Source organism: Gastrolobium bilobum, unplaced genomic scaffold (genome assembly GCF_033153095.1).
Source record: "Gastrolobium bilobum isolate Gb01-03AN ecotype WA unplaced genomic scaffold, APGP_CSIRO_Gbil_v1 utg3268, whole genome shotgun sequence".
Classification (NCBI taxonomy): Eukaryota; Viridiplantae; Streptophyta; class Magnoliopsida; order Fabales; family Fabaceae; genus Gastrolobium; species Gastrolobium bilobum.
The window spans coordinates 354,314-373,894 of record NW_026899992.1 but is presented as its reverse complement, the minus strand read 5'-3'; the positions used below and the strand labels follow the sequence as shown (position 1 = coordinate 373,894).

Sequence of the window (19,581 nt, the reverse complement as noted above, 5' to 3'; positions counted from 1 at the left end):
TTTAGCTCAACCTATAGTAGACTCAAGGTTGATTGCTTACGTTAAATAGAACACGAAACAGGTTGAGAACCTATCCTACCTACGCTAGTAAATGTACTCATTACTTGTGAGACGAGATACTCATTATTTTTAATGCTTTTACAAATTATATTTTAGAGCGTAAACATTCATTTTAATCTCTTAATATACCAAAGGCACACCAAAATGGGTATTACTTGCATTTTCAAAGGACTAAAATGGGTATCTTACTTCATATTTTATCATGAAAAGTTCTTTATGGAAGTGGGGTTATATAAGTGTGACCCGCGGCTGGAAGGCACTATATATTCCAACATGATTGAAGAGTCAAAATGAACGAAACATAGAATACAGTTAAAACATAGGGTCTTTTTCAACCGAACTTCATAATATACAAGTAGGCTTTAGGGTCTTTTTCAATCGAGATTCATAATTTACAAGTAGGCTTTCACATTCATAACATAAACATGAATTCATATAGAAACATTTTCCTTACTCCTAAGTGGGATACACTACACTACACTACACTACAAATTGCCCATCCTCACACCAGTGTCCCGAGCATAGGGAGGGGGACCATTATTATTAGCTTTTGAAAAACTAACGTAATAAAGCTCCGAGACTATGCCAGTAAGAACAATGAAGGCAGCTCCAGCTCCAAACACTCCTTTCCTCAATGTTTGACATGAAGGGGCATTCTCTCCCATGATGTCACGATACTTGGTATGGTAAGCATTCCTTATAGAACCAGCTAGCAGGCAAGATGCAGCAATAATAAATGTCGCCCTGAAACATAAATGTAACAAGATAGCAAATTTTAAGAATTGGAAATAAAAGGGAAACAACATATTTGGTCTTGTAACCTTTGTTTCTGTGAAATAATAAAAAGAACAATTTAGAGACACATACCAGCTAGTGATGAATAAGCATATTGCCCATGATCTGGATCCACTAGGTCTCATAGCTTTCCCACAGCACAGGCATCTAGTTATAACCATTATGATCACTTGACTGGCAACTAGGATAAAGAAGGATCCCACACCTAGGCCGGTTGCAATGTCAGAATCGTATAGACAGTACTTTCTACCTTCATTATTTGTGGCTATTGTTGCCTGTCAGGATAAATAATTACAATTAACTGAACCCATTTCAAAGCTGCAAAGATTTGTTTCCAGTTTTGACAAAATCCTGGCTTTTATTCCATCACAACTTCGTACCCTATTGTTAAACTAGTAGCTAATAGTGTACTGTACAGTACAATGAAGAAACTGATTCTAGAACATGTTTTATTGGACCTGTCTTCCCAACTAAAGGCAAAATAGTTGTTGTTCCTTGTGAACATAATTCTACACCATATTAATTCTAATGTTTCTTTGAAATAAAAAATAATGCATCCGGGAATTACTGAATGCATTGCAACAATTGTATCAGATTCAAATCCCCATTAATTTATCCCCCATCTGATGGTAAAGTCAGACAACAGTCACAAAATTCTTCTTTCCATTTTTTTTTTTTTTTTAAAAGTCTTTCCATTTTCTAAGACCACAATTTAGGATTTAATCACGAGGGAACATTGAAGGTACAAGCCGGTTCAACTGCCAAAATATCTTAATGGGAACAAGGCTCCCACATTCACCATACAGAGAGTTTAAGGTTATCTCACGATATGTAAACTATACTAATGAAACTTCTCCCAGTACCTTACCACAGAAGGAGGAAAAAACACATTTTCGAATGTAATAAAGAGATTGTAAACTGAAAATTACCTCTTTATAGCTTTAACTGTCCCATAGTCAAAAACATAGGATTGATGTCTCAAACAAAAAGAATAAAGCTAATGTAAATTAATTGAAAATATTTTAGTACAAAGAAGAAAAGGAAAAGAAACGTGATAAAGACAAAATGCCCGACGTTGAAAACATAAATGGAGTAAACTCCCCTATCTAAATTTACAATTTTTTGTCATCCACAATAGCCGCTCATGAGCTTTTAATGTCAATCCTAGTAAGCTTGAGCTCGGCTAATTCATATAATGGAGTCCAAATTCAAACTTACGCTTGTTTGCTTAACTCGGTCAGTCATTTAACAAGTTGAGATCGATTAGTTCAGGAATGGCTCGACTCCTTCATACCCCCAAAGGTAGGTAGTTCCCCTACATGTTCTATCACTAAATGGACTTTCCCTTCAACTCTTAGTAAACCACTCAAACTTATATGCCGACATTTCTCTGTTTTGAACATAACTTCATATAAACTGAACTGTAAAACCACTTGTCTTTTATGACTATAAGTTTTTGAAGTATTTAGTATTCTATATTTCAATATAACTGAGAAAAATTTCAGGAAGCAAGGAGCTTATGTTAAAAGATTCTATACATTTGTGATATGACTATAGATCAGATTCTGTTTGTCAACAAGTCAACAAGACTGCAGCATGTCAACAAGTCAACAGGAAGCATAATCTATTATCCTGCAGACTGCAGCATGTCAACAAGACAATTTTAAAAGGTTTAAGTTTTATCCTTTTATCAATATATTAGCATATCTCCTTTTTCTGAGTGATGAACAGCTGAAATCCCCAACGGTCAAGCCTAAATTTTCTTCTTGAACTGCCTAACTCAACCACTTTTCAATTTCTATACATTTGAAATTGCAATTTTTTTAACAAAATGTATGTCCTTCCTCCACAATTTCCTCATACATTCATTATGTGGATGTGGAACTATAAACAACATTATTTTCAGACATGAATCCAGAATTCAATTTACAGCAATAATGATTCAACACAGAGCAAGAAAATTTCGATAGTATATGGTAGTGAATTTCTCAGGTACAGTAATTCCTAGCATTCTGAAACATAAAAGCCGCATCCCGATCAATATATGTTTTGGTCAAAGGAGTGATTAGACAAAAGGTAAACAAGTTTTTCTACAAAAACAGAAAAAAAAAAAACAGTCTACTAGCCCCGTCAAATTTCAATAAGAAGTCAAGGAAAATTCAGCAAACAGAGAACAGACTAAACAAGCACTGAATAACTTATCTTTTTATACTAAAATCAATAATTAATAAAATCAACATTTACAAATATTTATCACAATCACTAATCCAGAATTTTTCAATTGGATATCATAATCCCTCTTAGATGCTATGTATCCAAAAGAGAATGCATAAATACACCAAATAGAAAAGAAAAGAAGAAGAAAGAAAGAAAGAAAGAAAAAACATAAAACAAAATCATAAGATCATAGCAAAAGAAGATTCTAAGGAAAAAAGAGCAAGCAAAAGAGAGTGACTCACACTATTCCTTCTCTGCTCAGCAGCAACAGCAAGACCAAAAGCAATCAGATCAAACACAAACACCACCGCCAGTAACAGAGACGAAGCCATACCTCAACACGCAGTCACCCACCACTTAAATCTTAGTATCTATCCACAAAAAAGTGAAAAACACACAAAATGAAACCACATAAAAATAAAATAAAAAATAAAGCTGCATAGATAGAAAGAAAACATTAGATTAAGCCTTTGAGGTCAAATGATACCTGGTCTAATTCCAACGAATTAGAATAAATTAAAAAAAAAAAAACCAATAATAAGTAGGGGGGGGGGGGGGGGGGGGGGAACAGCATAACCAGCAATAGAAACGTATGAGGAGGCTCAAGTATTTTCAGGTGAGGGTGATTTTCCTTGTTGGGGAAGCAAATAGGAAAAAATGGAGTACCTGTCAACACAGCACACTCCCCAATGCATGTAGCTTTTGGCTGCGTTTGTAAGTTTTCTAGTGTTTTAATTCCATTTATCATTCATGCCTACATATTTTATTCGACATTTTTTTTAATACATGTTTTTTTATTAGGGATTTATATTTCTTTTTTATACTACACTCATATCGTTTTACGTGTTAATATTTTTAATTTTTTAATTTACTTTTTTTTAATAGAGTTCACCTAAGAATGTGTGTGTTGCAAAAATTCTCATCTTATAAGATGTATAAACCCTTTTTTATTATTGTGTCACCTCTTATATTTATTTAATAATTAAAAAATATCAAAATAAGTATATTACATGATTCAACAATAACAATTACGTTAAAAAATAAAAAGAGTCCAAAAAAAAAAAAGTGTTAAAAACAATGGCATAAAAAACTGGGTTGCTAACCTTTGTTAATAAAAATATAAAATCATGCTTTCTAAATTAACGGATACATTTAAGAGAAAAAAAAAAGAATGTAATTATTTTTAATTAATAGTTAAAATTGTAATTATATATAACAAATTCTAAAATTATTTAACAATTGGAAGAGACATCTTTTACATTATTGAGAATTTAAAAAAAAAAATAAAAAAATAGTGGGGGTTTGCGCTAATGTACACATGATCTTGTCACCTCGTGCGACAAACGCGCCGTAAGTGCATGGTTGTTGGATATGGTGAGGCAGGGTACACCGGCTTTTGTTACTTTTAATTAATCTTGATCGTTGATCATGAGTTCATTCATTGTATGAAGCAATTTGATATTTGTACTTCTTAATTCACATCTCTTATTTTATTATTGCAAAAAATAATATAGACTAATATAATGAAAATAATGTATGATTATTATTATTATTATACAAATCTCAAAGATAAGAGTAATGATATTTGTAAACTTTATATTCTTAAACTTGAAAAAAAATAAATTAAAAGTCGGTGTATTCTTAAAGTAATCCAACGAAAATATTTGATTATTTGGTTTGATTTTTTAATTGATATATCTTAAATGAGTGAGAATAACTCTAAAGCTTCATCTACATATCTTATACTTCCGCATCTAATTCATGGATTGCTAGTGCCTAGTGTTACAATCATGTAACTCTAGTTTGTGTTGTTTGTTAACTAGTTTTGGTGAATAAAAAGTGGAGGAGTCATGAGACTCCTGTTGTAAAGTAGAGGATAAGTCACAATATTTGCCCACGAAGAGAGGCCAAACACAAGATAAGATAAAGCCCAACAGAAAGTGGATGTACCACTTAGAAAAGTCACACAACATATTACTTGAATTGAGACTCCATTGGACAAATTGGAGCTACATCAGAATCAGAATGCAAATGACAAATGAACCTAGACTGCACAGATAACCCATAGAATTCTCAAGAGTACAAAACTGTAACTCAATGAAAATGAAAGCAAAATCATTTGTCTATAACCCTTTGGACAGCAGTTAAGTCATAAGTGTGCTTCAGTTCACATGTCAACTGAGTATGGACAAAACGAGGAAACGACGAAGGAAGAAAAATAATAGAATAGCAGTCATATTTGCACAGTTTTTTTTTTTTTTTTCTTAACGTAAATTTTAAGGTGGGGACTTATCTAAACCATTAAAAAGTACTATTATGTGAAAGTATATTTTATATGATTTTTATTTAATATTACTAATATTCTCTTTAACGATTTTTTTAGTATCAGTTTTCTAAACAGCTTGAAGAAGGTCAAAACAATATTTATCTTAGATTCTAGTATGATAAATATTCATCTTGTTAATGTGCGGTACATTTATCTAAAATATTTAATTAATATGATGTCTCAAATTTCTAAAAATCAAGTTGACGTGAATGGTACATTTTTCGAGTTCAAAACAGTATTCAAAGTCTTTTCGTTGAAAAACTTAGGGGGCGTTTGGTAGACGAAATTTTTTTTTTTTTCGGGAATCTCAATTTTTAAAAATATAATTTTTACATTCAGTTTACGAAACTATCTAAAAATTTAAAATTTGAAAAATTCAGTTTTCCGAGAATCCTGAAAAAACCCTCATACCAAACGCCCCCTTAGGGTCTGTTTGATTGTGTTCTGATTTTTTTGTTCTTAAAATTATTTTGTAAACTAGTTATGGAAACAGTTATTTTCTATATTTTTTTCTTATTGAAAGTTAAAAACCAAAACAAACAAAAAATACCTCAGACATGTTCTCTAAATTTGATTCCAAAAAAACAAAAAGACAGTTATAGTTTTCAAAATATTTTTTACAAAACAGGTCTTACCAAACGAGTTTTTTTGTTTTTTTGTTCTGAAAATTAAAAAACTGTTTTTAGAAACACTAATCAAACAAAGTCTTAGGTTCCTGTTCGAATGTGTTTTTGCTTTTTTGTTTTTAAAACCTGTTTTGAGAATGAAGTTTGAAAACTGATTTTGAGAGTAAAAAAACAATAAAACTTGTTTGAATATGATTAGTTTTAAAGTTATAAGGAAGATGTAGTTATTTAAAAAAATGCCATTAATGAATCCTCGTATTTACAAAATTGCCACCGCAAAATAATGTAAAATAAAATAAAAATTGATCTAATTACGAAAATGCCATTAATTAATCCCTTTATTTACGAAAATGCCACCGCACTTTACTAAAAACCAGAAAACAACCTTGGAAACACCAGAGTTGTTTTGCTTTTTCTGTTTCTAAAACCAAAAAACAAAAACGGTTTTTAAAACACGATGAGTGAAAACAGCCTCTTCAATCAAGTTTTTTCATTTTTTTGTTTTTAAAAACAAAAAACTGTTTTACAAAACAGTTAACAAGCAAGCCTTTTGTTTTGGGAGTTAATTTTTGGAGGGAAATGAAGGGAATGGGAAGATTTTATTAATCCCTTCCTTTGTTTGTGAGTTCAAAAAAATGGGAGAATGGAATTGAGAATTTTTGCAAAATCCTCCAAAATCCTTCCCACCCTCCAATTTTTTCTTACCATTTTTTTAACTCTCAAATAAGGGAAGAGAATACTCTTTAATTATCTTTCCTTCCTTTTCCTTGGATCCCCTTCTTTTCCTTCCTCTCCAAACTCTCAAATAAAGCCGTAAGTGTCGTCGTTTCCCTAATTTAAAGCACTGTCTTGGAGCAAGTGAATAAATTAATAAAAAGTTTACCCACCCCCTCTCCTCCGAGATAATTTTAAGGGGTACTTGATACCAAAGTTGTTAAAATCGAGATCTTAACTAAAATCGGAAGGCGGCTAAAAAATCGTAAAATATAAAATTATAATGTAAAAAAATCGTAAAAAATCATAGAAACGTAAAAGCGTTTGGAATATACTGGTAAATTATTTTGATGAAAAAAATTGTAAAAACGTAAAATCGTAGTGATAAATCGAGATTTTAACAATTATGTTTGATACACTATAAATTTTTTTTGTGATCGGAAATCATAATTTTATGATAAGAAAATGAATTATTTAATAAGTCAAAATATTATCGAGAATATTAAATCAAGATTAATGATTATATATTTGGTTGATTATCAAATATTATTGGAAATATGAGATGATTTTACAAAAATAATCTTTACACTCTTAATTTTATGTCTCATGCTGTTGGTGAATATCAAAGCTCCATGGATTTCTCATAAACTTTACTCCTTCTTATTCCATCAAAGCTCGAGTGATATCAAACATGATATTTTTAGATACTCACCCTCACTCTACGAGGCATCTCAAAAGAATCCTCTTACAAAACACACCCTAACAATTAGTGTTAAATGCACTTAAATTATTGGGTTTGGTGTTTTTTTTAGAAAATAAAATTAGCTCGTATATATATTTATATATATATATGAGGTATATTATACTTACAATCTATTTTTGTTTACAATCTCTTACAGTTATATCGTAACCGTTGATTTTCTTCAATCAATGGTTATTATTTATTGTGAATTAATAATTAATTAATGAGTTTGATTTTTGGAAATAATAACAGTTGATTGACGGAAATCAAAAGTTAAGATATGATTGTAAGAGGTTGTAAACAAAAATAGATTATAAATATAAAATAAGCTATAAGTATAATCTTTGAGTGAGGATATTCTAACTACCAAAAATTCTCACTACTAACTTACTACCCATCACATCACCATTAGATCAAAAAGAGAGAATATTAAAAAGTTTTTGAAGAGAGAGAAAATGTTAATCTAATGGTAATTAGATAGGTAGTAAGTTGGTAGTGAAATTTTTTGGTAGTGAGAATATCCCTCCTCATAATCTTTATATATATATATATATATATAAGGGAGGATCCACTTACCACAAAAAAAGTTTACAACTCTTACAACCAATTTAATCACTGTTTATTTCCGTCAATCTACCGTTTATAATTTATTGGCAATTAATAAATGTGACACAATAAATATTATTATTTTTTAATAAATTATAACCGTTAGATTGACGGAAATCAACGGTGATTAAATTGGTTGTAAGAGTTGTAAACTTTTTTGTGGTAAGTGGATCCGTTTCCATATGTGTATATATATATATATATATATATATATATATATATATATATATATATATATATATATATATATATTGGATCCGTTTCCATATATATATATATAGGAAAAATATTTCTCCGGCAACTTGAGATAAGTTTATCTCTGGCCACTTCAAAACTACGTCGTTTTATTTATTTATTTTCTTATATTAATTGATTCACCTTTGAATGGTTATGATTCCTTTTTCTCTCTCTTTCTTTATCACCATCTATCCATCTTTGTACGGTTATGATTTAGTAGCCGGAGATAACTTTTCTCCGGCAACTTGAGAAATGATAAGCCATACATATATATATATATATATATATATATGGGCTTATTATTTCTCAGGTGGCTGGAGATAAATTTATCTCAAGCAGCTTGAGAAATATTTTTCCCATATGTAAAATTTATACTTTTTTCTTTTTGTTATAAGAGCCCACATAAGATTTATGTACTTTTATATGAGGCAAGATGTACTTATCACCAAAAAAGTTTACCATCTTTATAACTAATCTAATCACCGTTGATCTTCGTTAATCTAACGATTATAATTTATTAGATTTATTGAGAATTAATAATTAATTAATAAACGCGATCCAATAATTTCGAATAAATTATAACCGTTAGATTGACGGAAATCAACGATAATTAAATTAGTTATAAAGATAATAATCTTTTTTGATAGTAAATATATCTTTTCCTTTCAAAATGAAGTATTCTCACAAAAATATAATGAGAATATATGTACGTGTTATAATTTACCGTAGTAAATTAAAAACATAATACTCACTTAGTCACCTACATAAGCCCAGATATTTATAATATTTAGTGAAAATTTACTCGTATCACTGAACCCTGTGACGTGCTGCGTCTCAACTGGAAGGCTGCGCCACCACCTTGCTCCACCGTCCACGGTGAGTTTCTTTCATCCTTTTCGCCGCTTGATGTGAGTTTTCTTTTCACGGTGATGTTCCGCTTCTGAGTTGTTCCTACCACTTGGGAAAACTACAAAACCTCTGGTTGGATGGGGTGTTTGTTTTTTAGGCCTTCCAAAACAGCTATGATAACACAATTTGTTTGAAAACGCAAGTTACAAGTACAGCTGCAAACTCAAAATTGAATTTTGACCTTACCCCAATAGAATATTGATATATCCAGAATTTGTTGATTTTTTATCCTCTGCCTTTACATGGTTTAACCTAATTTTCAAATGGTCACTCTTAGTTGATGATAGACCCTTGAAAAATGGCAAATAATTTTTTTATTTTTTTATTTTTTTTTTTGGGCTGAAGTAAAAGGTCAGAGAAGTTAGTGATACATGTTGTTTAACTATTATATGAAATGTGCATAAGTTCTTGCAAATTTTATTTAATAGCTTTATTGGTATTAGTATTTTGGGTCAACCTGAATTGAGTGAATTCTGGACTATATGCACTTTGTCATCTCGGCACAAGCTTCCTAGATTGTGCTTGTAATTTGGTTACTTGATTCTGTTTGATAGAACCTTCAAAGAATATCAATGGCTTACAGACGTTGCCTCTTGATAAGAGGGAACCTCATAGATCGGAGGTGCCACCCATCTTTCAGTTATGTTCTTCATAGTGATGAAGGGAAGCGTGAATGCCAAGATGAAAAATCTTCTTCAGCGGGCATTAGTAATTTTATCCAAAGAAGGTCCTTTGGGAGCTCTCTTAATGGATCAGTGGGGTTTCTTGCCTCTTCTCAAGATAGAATTCTTTCAAACAGTTTCCTTTCTCCGCCCGCTGGATATAATTTCTGCCGATATATGTCGACAGTGAATCAGGGTTCAGATAATATTGACTTAATGACTGATGTAGCAGATGTTCTCACTGACTCAACCTTGGAGGCTGTAGCTTCTCAGGCTCCCATTGTTAATGAAGTTGCAATTGCTGCTGCTGATTCTGCTTTGCCTGTAAAGGTTTTGCAGTATGTGATAGATGGTGTACATTGCTACACTGGCTTAAATTGGTGAGTTTACCTATACTTTCAAAAAGAGATATAATACCAAATCTAAAAGAATCTGCCTGAATTCTAAAATATTTCGGAATTGGTATTCATACATGTCAAGTTGTCATTGGTGGAATTTTTTCTTTTACCAGGGATTTCGGTTTGAACTATCAATTCCTTTGGTTTGGCCATCGCTAAGTTTGAATTGCTATACATAAGAACTGAAGCAATTGATTTCCCTTTAATAATATCTGAATTGGAATCTCGGCTTATTTTATGGCATTTCAAATTTTAGTGGGAATTTAGGGTTTTGTGACTATGCTAGCAAGGATGTTCTTGCATTCATTACATTGTAGTAAATGATGCATATTCTGGGATTCAATTCTGCAATGACTTATTTATTCATAATTCATCAAAGATTTGGTGGCACATTGATTTTGAAAAGAAACTCTTCACCTTATTGCTCCTTTATTTCAGGTGGGCAGCCATAGCTCTAACAACTCTCGTCATTCGAAGCGCAACTGTTCCACTCTTAATAAATCAACTTAAGGCCACTTCTAAACTTACGGTATGTCGTGCTGCTTATAGCTTCATCTTTATTTTTTGCTAAAATAAAGTAATAGCAATGACTTTTGCTTTTTCCTTCCTCCTTCATATGTCCTGATTGGAGTGGAAACCATTTAAACATTTGGAGGGAACTGTTTTGCCTTAGTTCCCTTTCCCTCTTTGAATTATCATCTCCTTAACATGGGTTGGTGGGTTAATTCCCTTGCTTTTCCTTTCTGTTCCCTCTTTTTTTTTTCTTTTTCCATAAGGGTCCTCAAGTTTGTTATAGTTGTTATGTCAATAATGCACTTCTTCTATAATATGATCTATCTTTTTACTTAAGCTTACTGTTTCGTGTCTGTTGCAGCTAATGAGGCCTCACATGGAAGAGATAAAGCAACAGATGGAAGAGAGGGTAACGTGCTATATGTCCTCAAGTCATTTTTTAATCACCAGTAAATTTAATAGTGGATATGGTGCTGTGCTATTACAAGTTCTGTTGTCTGTTATCTGAAAATTTTAGTTTGAATAATATTTTTGCAGATTTTGGTTAATCAACCTGTTAAGTATCTGACCTGGTCTATATCTTGGGTAAAACTTTGGGGATTAAAATAAACAAACTCCATGTAACTAATCTCCTTTGCTCCATGCACCATTTGGTGTGACTAAATTTTTATTATAAGAGGACTTGGAGGACAAAAATAGTATAGAGAAGGGGAGGGAAAGGATGGAAAAGAGCAACACGAAACAAAAAGAATACTCGAGCCAATTTTAAGGAATTGTAGTAAGGGCTAGGTTGGCACTTGGAATTGGGTTCAACATTCAAGCTTGAAAAATAGAATTTGGCTGTCAAATTCTTAATTTCTTCTCTGGGATGCCTTTTAGAATTGGAATTCCATTTCATTAAAGCAATTCTAAGGAATTGAAAGTCAACTAAATAAAACCCTTCTCAATTATTAGCATAGACCTTCCATTTCCAAGAAAGCATAGAATTAGGATGCACTCTGTATCTCATACCCCGCACTTTACAACCATCCCGTGTAAATCTGATACTTTTGCCACCACTTGCATTGCCACCAGCCCACCATTGTCGCCGCTACCACCACCATCATGGTCCCTATGTTCGTTTTTCTGTTGCCACTACCTTAGCCACATTTCGACCATGACCACCTCTAACACCATTGCAACCGCCACCACATTTTCCCCATCATCACCACCTTTATCATCTCATCCACCATCACCACTGCATTTACCTCATCACCAACACCACTAACACTGTCACTCTCTTCATCACAACCACTCCAATCATCTTTGCTACCACTACCACTACAACCTATATCATTTTCTTCTTTGCTGCCTCCTCCAAATATGATGTTGCCACCATCACCTCCCATACCTTGCCTCTACAGGCCTTCCGTGTTATAATGTACTGAAAAATACTATATAATAATGGATTGATTTAGATAGTAACATGATTTATGTAAAGTAAATAAACAAATGCATCTTCTAAACATACATTTTTGTTTCTAGAGTTGCGTAGGGTGAAGTTTGAAATTGTAAAGAACCTTGAGGTGCACCACCCCAAAAGCTAGCTCAAAGGGTGGGAGTGCCCAAGGCCTTATAAACTCCACATTAGTTGCACATACAACCAATGTGGGACTATATATCTCAACACGCCCCCTCACACGTGAGCCCACTGGGCTTGAAGAGTGGACAATGCACAGGTCCACCTACCTGTGCGAACAAAGAAATTCTACTTGAAAGAAAGTGGGAGGCGGTGAGATTTGAACCCGAGACATGAGGCTCTGATACCATATAAATAACCTTGAGTTGCACCACCCCAAAAGCTAGCTCAAAGGGTGGGAGTGCCCAAGGCCTTATAAACTCCACATTAGTTGCACATACAACCAATGTGGGACTATATATCTCAACAGAAATTATAAACTATGTTCTGTTCTGTTTAAACATACAGGTGACCTTATCATTCAGTTATTTCACATTTATTTGTATTTCTACATAACAAGTTCCTGTGTTGCTGGATGTGCATTCCTTATCCTTGTGCCTGTTGGCATTGCTAGTATATATATGGTCTAAACATCTAGTATATTTATTAGTCACTTTGAACTTTTCCTCCTCTTTGTCTGTCTTGTTGGAGAAATGTATAAGTTTTGGATTTTCTTACATTTATGTTATAAAATGTTATATCAAAAATGACTTTCTCTCTGATCACTATAACATCCATTTTCCAGGCTATGGATCCCAATGCAGCTGCTGAAGGTCAGAAGCAAATGAAGAAGCTATTTAAGGAGTAAGTGGTTTTTCAGTTTGCTTGTAAATGATATGCTTGACATTATTTTCGTTGTCTCTTTCATGTTTAACTCCTAATGGTCATACTTGATCCTACTACATTCAGTGATATAATGTATCAGTGGAGCAATCTTTGTGGTGAGTTGTGAGGGCCATAACTGAAGTCATTAAATAATCAGTGTTCTTTGTTAACTCTTATGGGCTGCTATTATGGCCTCATGTGCAATTTTCGTTAAATGGAAAATGTTGCATCTGAAGACAAGCAAATGAAATAGATATTTAAACATTTCTTTGGCTTAGAAGTGTCATCATTGAATATATGTTAGAAGTCTGGTTGTTATTAATTTTTAAGAAATGCAATTGGTCTGTAGCTCTCGGGAACTATTGCTTTAAGTATTAAATCAAACTTCATATTTTTTTTTTCACTAGATGTCATTTTCTTTCTGTGGGTTTGATTTTGCAGATATGGTGTGAGTCCATTTACGCCACTGAAGGGGCTCTTTATTCAAGGTCCTATCTTTGTTAGTTTTTTTCTTGCGGTAAGCTGACATTCAATTTGATATTCTCCCTAATTATAGGAGTCTGAGAAAACTCATATTCTTTCTATCCATTCACTTATTTTTCTTTCTTTCTTTTTCTTTTTCCTTAAAATGATAGATATCAAACATGGCTGAAAAAGTGCCATCATTCAAGCATGGCGGAGCTTACTGGTTTATTGATCTCACAACTCCAGATACCCTATACATTTTACCAGTTTTGACTTCATTATCATTCTTAATAACAGTAGAGGTGAGTATTTTCTTTTTGGTAACTTTTCTTTCAGCTTTCTTTTCAATTCTCTTTCTAGATTGACCTTCTGAATATTTGTTTGGTCTTACTTTTCCATTTTGAATTTTATCCTGTGTCCATTTATAAACCAGCCACTTCAGAAAAAACAGTTTTAAATTGATTTGGAAAGAGTGGTGTTATCTGTTATATTTTGGTTCCAGTTTAGATTAATTGATTTCATATTGTTCCTCAGTGTAATATGCAAGAAGGGATGGAAGGAAATCCTGTGGCTGCCACCATGAAAAATGTATCTAGGGGTCTTGCTGTTCTTACAGTTCCTTTCACCATGGGATTTCCGAAGGTAAAGTTTCCTAGCTAAGCTTATTTGGGAAGGAACAAGTTCCCTTTGCTTCCACCTGTGTCTGCATTTAAAATAATTTATTGAATAAACTTAGAAAGAAACAGTAGTTCTTTCTGTGATAGTTTCAGTAAAGTTGGTTGCATTTTATATAGTTTGCTTATCTCCTAGTGAAGAACTTTTCTCATATTGAAAGAATATGGTAGAATCTTTGGTTCTATGGAATTTGACTAACAACTTTGTTAGTGTAAAATGAGATCCATAATTTTGTTTTCTTTTATTTTCTTTTTCCAAAAGGCACTTGATAATTACTCTTTTGATACCTTTAAAAACTTTGAACAGCATAATCTGCTTTGGCTTTAGTGAATATCATGGTGTAGTGTGTATCATATTGATAGAAACTAGATCAGGTATGTAAAACAGCCAAAATTAACGTATATTCACCTCTACTGACCTGATATCAAGGTGATATCAGAAAGCAGCAGCGTCTGTTTATGACATTGAAGAAAATTGCAGGAGCAGAAAAGAAATTGCTAGGATAGTCCAGGCATTTGAGAGGCCTGGTTCTCTGATACGGATGTGTCACATAACAGATATGGGAGGGTGTATTGCAGCTTGCAATTACAAATGCTGAGTCAGTATGGCTCCTTCTTGTATGTGACCGTCCTCTTGAGTAATGCTAGGTCTTCTGAAGAAGCTCATGAAGGAACCTGAGTATCTCTCTATGGTTTTGTTCAACTTGCCTCTCCCTCTTTTCCAGTCTTCGTAGCTGTTTCCCATTTTTTTTTTCTTTTACTTTTCTTTCCCTCTTTTTATTTATTTTTTATTTTTTTGGGTTGGGGTTCAGCGCTTCTAGATCAGGAGCTCTGATACCAAATTGATAGAGACCTCAAGTCTATAACCAGAAAATTAACAACAGCAACTGAGATTTTTTTGAATGGACACAGACCTTGTATTACCGATTTGGAAAATTAAAATACTGGTAAATGGAGATAGCTAGTTACAGATCAAAATACTTCAAGGAAAATTATAAGAAATGGAAAGGGAAATTACAGAACAAGCCAAAACTACACGACTGGGAATTAACAAAAATACAAACATTGATATCCAAAACAATTCAAGAGGTTCTGGTTCTCTCTCAAGAGCCCAAGAGTCCCAATCTTCCAAGATGCCTCCAATTGATTCCCCCCTTCCTATTAATAACCAGTCCCGTAAGATGAGTGTGGCTCTAACCACCTGATTCCCTTCTAACTAATTCCCTTCTAACCAATTGCTGCTGACTCAGCATTGGTAATTACAAGCTGCAAAACACCCTCCCAAATCTATTATGTGGCACATCCGTATCATTCTCTCTCGCCAATTCCCTGTACTCACTTCTTTCCTATTTCTTTTCTGTTACTCTCTCCCTCCCACTTGTGGCCAATCCTTCCCTTGCTTCCCACACTTCCTGCTGGCGCGTCTGTAACAGGTTGCTTTATGAGGTCACACTTCACACCTTGCCTGCGTGGAAGTCCAATCCCCTACTGCACCCTTTCTTTTCCTAATATACACCTTAGTCATCTTAGGTTACATAACATATACTGTGTTTAAAATCCTTTTTACATACTAGTTTTGATACGTGATGCATGTGACATTTTAAGCTTTTTATTTTTTTCCTTTTGTAAATCACCTTGAATACCAATTTTAATTATGAGTGTCTTTCAAGAACTAACTGTAATAACTTGATTGCTATCACAAAACCCCCCCATCATTTTCATTATTAAATAAATCTCAGAAGTTGGTATGTTGTTGTGGGGATTGTGTTTGTGGATGGAGCATAATGCCATATTTCCATAATTATTAAACAGAAATTTCTCCCTTTTCATCTATTGCAGGACTAAGACATAATAGTTTTCTTTATGTGGGTGTCAACCCACGGTTTTTTTTGGAGGGGGTTTCCTATTATGAATCTCCAGAGAGATCTGAGAGCACCAGTAAGATGATGGCTTTGCTGCCTGTTGTAAATATAAAAGGAATATTTGTGTAATTAGTGTAGATTTGTTTTTCCTTATGTAAGACCATACTAGTTAATTGCGCTGTAAAAGCGCCGCGTCGTACGGGAGTTGTGATGCCTCGCCGCAAGAAACCGCGCTGTGTCGCATCAGAACGCAATAGTGGCCATTGCAATCGCATTTGCAGCCATATTGCTGTCATAAGGCAAAATGTCAATTTTGTCCTAAATTTAAATATGTAAAAGAAATTTTTTAAGGGTTTTTAGTTTATTTGCGTATCTCTCTGTCACTTCTGCTATCTCTGACTTTAAAAAAGTTTCTTTTTGTCATTATTTTTGTTATATATCTATTTCGCTATTTCTGCAACCGCAACCCGCTATAGCGTTTTTTGGGGTTGGCCGTGATATGCCGCAATCCGCATTTGATAACTTTGTAGGGCAGGCTTGTTTCTTATTTGTTTCCTTAGATATAGCTCCTTATTAGGTAAGTAATTACTCATATTTGTCTGTATATACTGCAACACTATACATGAGAAATCAATCAATAATATTCAGATTTTCAAACTTTCAACTCTGCTTTATGTGCTTTCTGTTTTTAAATTTTTATTTTAAGTTTCTTTCACTCTAGGCGAATTTCTTTTCCTCCTCCTTTGTACTTCTCTTCTCTTTCAGTGATTTTTTATTTTTTTATTTTTTGTTTTTTTTTTCAAAAGTAAAGATCATAACAATAAGAAAAACTAAAATAGTAATAGAATGTTTGAACGTTGAAACTTAGTAGGAAACCTGAATAATATTCTCTGTTGACTCAAAACAAAGTAAAGTAACATTCTATTCAAATCAGGAATCTTAGAAAAATGCTCTATTTTCTCTATTTTTTTTTTAAAAAGATGCCTTAATAATTATGAAAATCAATACTATAAATAACCTTAGATTGAAGGGTATCTTTGGTGAAGCAAAAGTTTCTGCAATTCATGCTTTTATATATAGTATAGTATAGATATATATAGAATATTGATTATCCATTTTCCCTCCACATGTATTAGCGATAATTCTTTATGTTATATTTTTTCTGTAATATGTAATGGTATTTAGCTAGTTGAGAAAGAAAAGGAGTGCTTGCCTATTTTCTTTTACCTACTGCATTTTCCTTTTTGTTTGTCATTCTATGTAGTTTGAACTTGTGTTCGTTCATAATTGTGCAGGCTATCTTTTGTTACTGGATTACATCAAATTTGTTTTCACTTGTGTATGGACTTGGTAAGGCGCTTCAAATTTTTCGTTTGCAATATTACTTTGTCATTTCCATTATTCATCACTTCAATAGGGAGAAAGTTGGATTTGTTTTCATGAAATGCATATTGCTCAGTCCATTGATTCCACCACGGGATTCATGATTGCATTTAGGCTAGAATGTATAATGCAGGTAGTGAAGAATCCATTCGCCCACCATCTTCGTATTCTTGTCAAGTGCACATTTATCTATCTATGATGATCCAAAACGCTCCAAGATAAACTTAGAGTCTTGCATTTCCAGTTTTATTGGGTGATCTAATGTTTTAAACATATCAATGATGTTTGAATGCCTCTCTCACAAAATATTTGGGAGCTTGACTGACTACTATTACTCGGTAGCCAGTCCCTCCCTATTGAAAATCTGCTCGCATTATAAACTACACCCAAAATTAGCATAATTCCAATCAATATTTTATTCTACACAAAATCACAATTATCTCATTAGAGCTTTGTTTTGTTCTCCGAACCTTTGGACATTTATAAGAGCACTTCCATCCTCTTCGCTAGTTATTACTTATCATATTTTATTTATTTATTTTGTATTTAATTTCCCAAGCAGAAGAGTAGAACATTCTATTTGGAAGCTTTTCTCAAGGTCATGTGGTAATGTGGCCTGAGTTCTGTTGATGTCATTGGTGGGACTTGAATTAGAGGACTAAGGTTTTATAAGAAAAGGAAAAAGAAAGAAAGACTAAACCTCCATTTTAGTCCTCCAAAGATACAAGTGTCATAAGTTTGGTCCTACAAAGAATTTTGACATTAATTTAGTCCCACAATCACTGAAAGTGACGTTAAAAGTGTCCTATGTTCAGACTACGAGATTGAGTGACTAAATCAATGTCATTTTTTGATTGAGGAACTAAATTGATGCCAACTTTTTTGGCGGACCTAATCAATGTCATTTTATGATTGAAGGATTAAATTAATTTTTACCTGCTTTTGGATTACAAAATTGATGCCATTTATATCTTTGAGGGATTAAAATGGGTTATCATTAAAATATATTAGGGCTAGAGTTCTTTTAACAAAGTAAATCTTTGGTATTAGATTTGTAAGACCTAAGTTTGAAGCTGTGTTTCATGTATGACAAGTTCTTATTATTTATGCATTAAAAGGATCTCTGTTTTTTTAAACTGTATAGTACAAAACTTAAGTGAACCATTTTGTTATATGTTCTTGATTTTTTCTGATCCCATATGCTCGCTTTTTTCCTATTACAGTGCTTAAAGTTCCTGGTGTAAAGAAAACTTTGGGTCTTCCTGAAATGCCTGCCGCAGCGCCCGCAGCCCCCGCCAGTGCTCCACAATCTCCCTTTTCTATATTTCCAGCACTAAAACAAGCTACATCAACGACAAATGGGCCAAGCTCAATACCAGATGAACCATCAAAACATTCAAATAAAAAGATTTCTTCTACTGCTGTTATCAGTCAAAGGCTTAGAAGTTTAGAGAAACAAGTGAAAGGAAGAAAGCCAAACAAGAAGAGGTGAGGAAAATTTTCATGTTGCTTATTTATGCCATGCCATCTATACGTATGGGGCAAATGTGTTCAGATTCTATTATATCCTCGCATGAGGTGAAAATTAGGAGTTTATTCAACATAGAGAGGGGAGAGGGAATAAATTTTTGTCCTATGGATTTATTATGTTGCTAGTAATTTTTTGCTGAGGAAATTCAGACTTTTGTTTAGCGTGTAGTCTACACTTTGATTCATAGGTTTCTAAATTCTCTTTTGTAGAACTTGGTCGTTATCACTTATCACAAAGGGTGACCTATATAATTTCATTTTTCTTTTAATCTTTCAATTTTCATCTTTCTTTTGTAGAACTTAGGTCGTTATCACAAATGGGCTCGTGTTATCATTTTAATGGTAGCCCGTAACCCTGTTGCATTTATAAACAAATATGGGTCCTTATTCGTGTACTAGTATTCTTTTATCATTATTCTTGTAGCTGGGGGAAACACCAATAAGAAGAATTCATACTGGATATGCATTTAGGATTGGTTTCAGTTTCGGCAAACCTAACGTACAAATTTATTTTGGATGAGTTTGATTTTATGAAGTTG

The 19,581-nt window shown here is 33.1% G+C and overlaps 2 protein-coding genes across 3 annotated transcripts; one reads left to right on the top strand and one right to left on the bottom strand.

Moving 5' to 3' along the window:
- Positions 1-308: 308 nt before the first annotated feature.
- On the bottom strand, positions 309-3,790 carry LOC133294708 (uncharacterized). Of its 2 annotated transcripts, none has more exons than XM_061493453.1 (4): positions 3,739-3,790; positions 3,315-3,443; positions 928-1,130; positions 309-804 (listed from the first exon to the last, which is right to left on the bottom strand). In XM_061493453.1, the coding sequence occupies exons 2-4, from the start codon at positions 3,402-3,404 to the stop codon at positions 546-548; spliced, it is 552 nt and encodes a 183-aa protein (XP_061349437.1). In that variant the 5' UTR covers positions 3,405-3,443; positions 3,739-3,790; the 3' UTR covers positions 309-545. The 2 variants fall into 2 exon arrangements, with proteins under 2 accessions (XP_061349437.1, XP_061349436.1); XM_061493452.1 differs by lacking the exon at positions 3,739-3,790 and adding an exon at positions 3,560-3,626 and having other exon boundaries at positions 310-804.
- A 5,340-nt stretch (positions 3,791-9,130) lies between these two features.
- Positions 9,131-19,313, top strand: LOC133294707 (mitochondrial inner membrane protein OXA1). Its single transcript, XM_061493451.1, has 10 exons — positions 9,131-9,199; positions 9,787-10,274; positions 10,731-10,821; positions 11,167-11,214; positions 13,049-13,107; positions 13,570-13,645; positions 13,764-13,895; positions 14,128-14,235; positions 17,425-17,479; positions 18,736-19,313. The coding sequence occupies exons 2-10, from the start codon at positions 9,805-9,807 to the stop codon at positions 19,002-19,004; spliced, it is 1,308 nt and encodes a 435-aa protein (XP_061349435.1). The 5' UTR covers positions 9,131-9,199; positions 9,787-9,804; the 3' UTR covers positions 19,005-19,313.
- Positions 19,314-19,581: the final 268 nt, after the last annotated feature.

Coding starts and splice junctions, on each gene's coding strand:
- LOC133294708 (XM_061493453.1), bottom strand. CDS start 3,404: ATGGCTTCGTCTCTGTTACTGGCGGTGGTGTTTGTGTTTGATCTGATT. Junction 1,131..3,314: donor CTGAGCAGAGAAGGAATAGT/GTGAGTCACTCT, acceptor TTATCCTGACAG/GCAACAATAGCCACAAATAA. Junction 805..927: donor TGCTTATTCATCACTAGCTG/GTATGTGTCTCT, acceptor TTTATGTTTCAG/GGCGACATTTATTATTGCTG.
- LOC133294707 (XM_061493451.1), top strand. CDS start 9,805: ATGGCTTACAGACGTTGCCTCTTGATAAGAGGGAACCTCATAGATCGG. Junction 10,822..11,166: donor AGGCCACTTCTAAACTTACG/GTATGTCGTGCT, acceptor TGTCTGTTGCAG/CTAATGAGGCCTCACATGGA. Junction 13,646..13,763: donor TTGTTAGTTTTTTTCTTGCG/GTAAGCTGACAT, acceptor TTAAAATGATAG/ATATCAAACATGGCTGAAAA.